This window comes from Bison bison, unplaced genomic scaffold, assembly GCF_000754665.1.
Source record: "Bison bison bison isolate TAMUID 2011002044 unplaced genomic scaffold, Bison_UMD1.0 scf7180017847066, whole genome shotgun sequence".
Lineage (NCBI taxonomy): Eukaryota > Metazoa > Chordata > Mammalia > Artiodactyla > Bovidae > Bison > Bison bison.
Window position 1 is genome coordinate 100,002 of NW_011477639.1, and position 260 is coordinate 100,261.

The window sequence follows — 260 nt, forward strand, 5'->3', positions numbered from 1 at the left end:
CCCGGAGAGAGCCGGGAACGCGGCGTACCCCAGCGCGCCTCGGCACACCATCGCTCCCCGAAACTGGGGCCTCCGCCTGGAGTCACAAACCCCAGGTGAGCCCAAGAAGGCCCACCCTGCACGAGCAGTGGCGGGGACACCGGCTAGTCCGCAAAGACCCACCCTCGCTGGCCCCCGCAGGCCCCGGGACCTACACTATGCCCTCGCTCCTGGGCCCGCGCGTAGTCGGCAAAGTCTCGGCGCCGAATTACTCCATCTAT

At 68.8% G+C, this 260-nt stretch overlaps 1 protein-coding gene across 1 annotated transcript in view; it reads left to right on the forward strand.

The window, feature by feature from the left end:
• Window positions 1-260, forward strand: part of ODF3B (outer dense fiber of sperm tails 3B) — a 3,171-nt gene that overhangs the window by 277 nt on the left and 2,634 nt on the right. Inside the window, exons 2-3 of the mRNA XM_010841591.1 lie at window positions 2-95; window positions 181-259. Coding sequence (XP_010839893.1) covers window positions 2-95; window positions 181-259 — 173 coding nt within the window. The remainder of the gene's footprint in view (window position 1; window positions 96-180; window position 260) is intronic.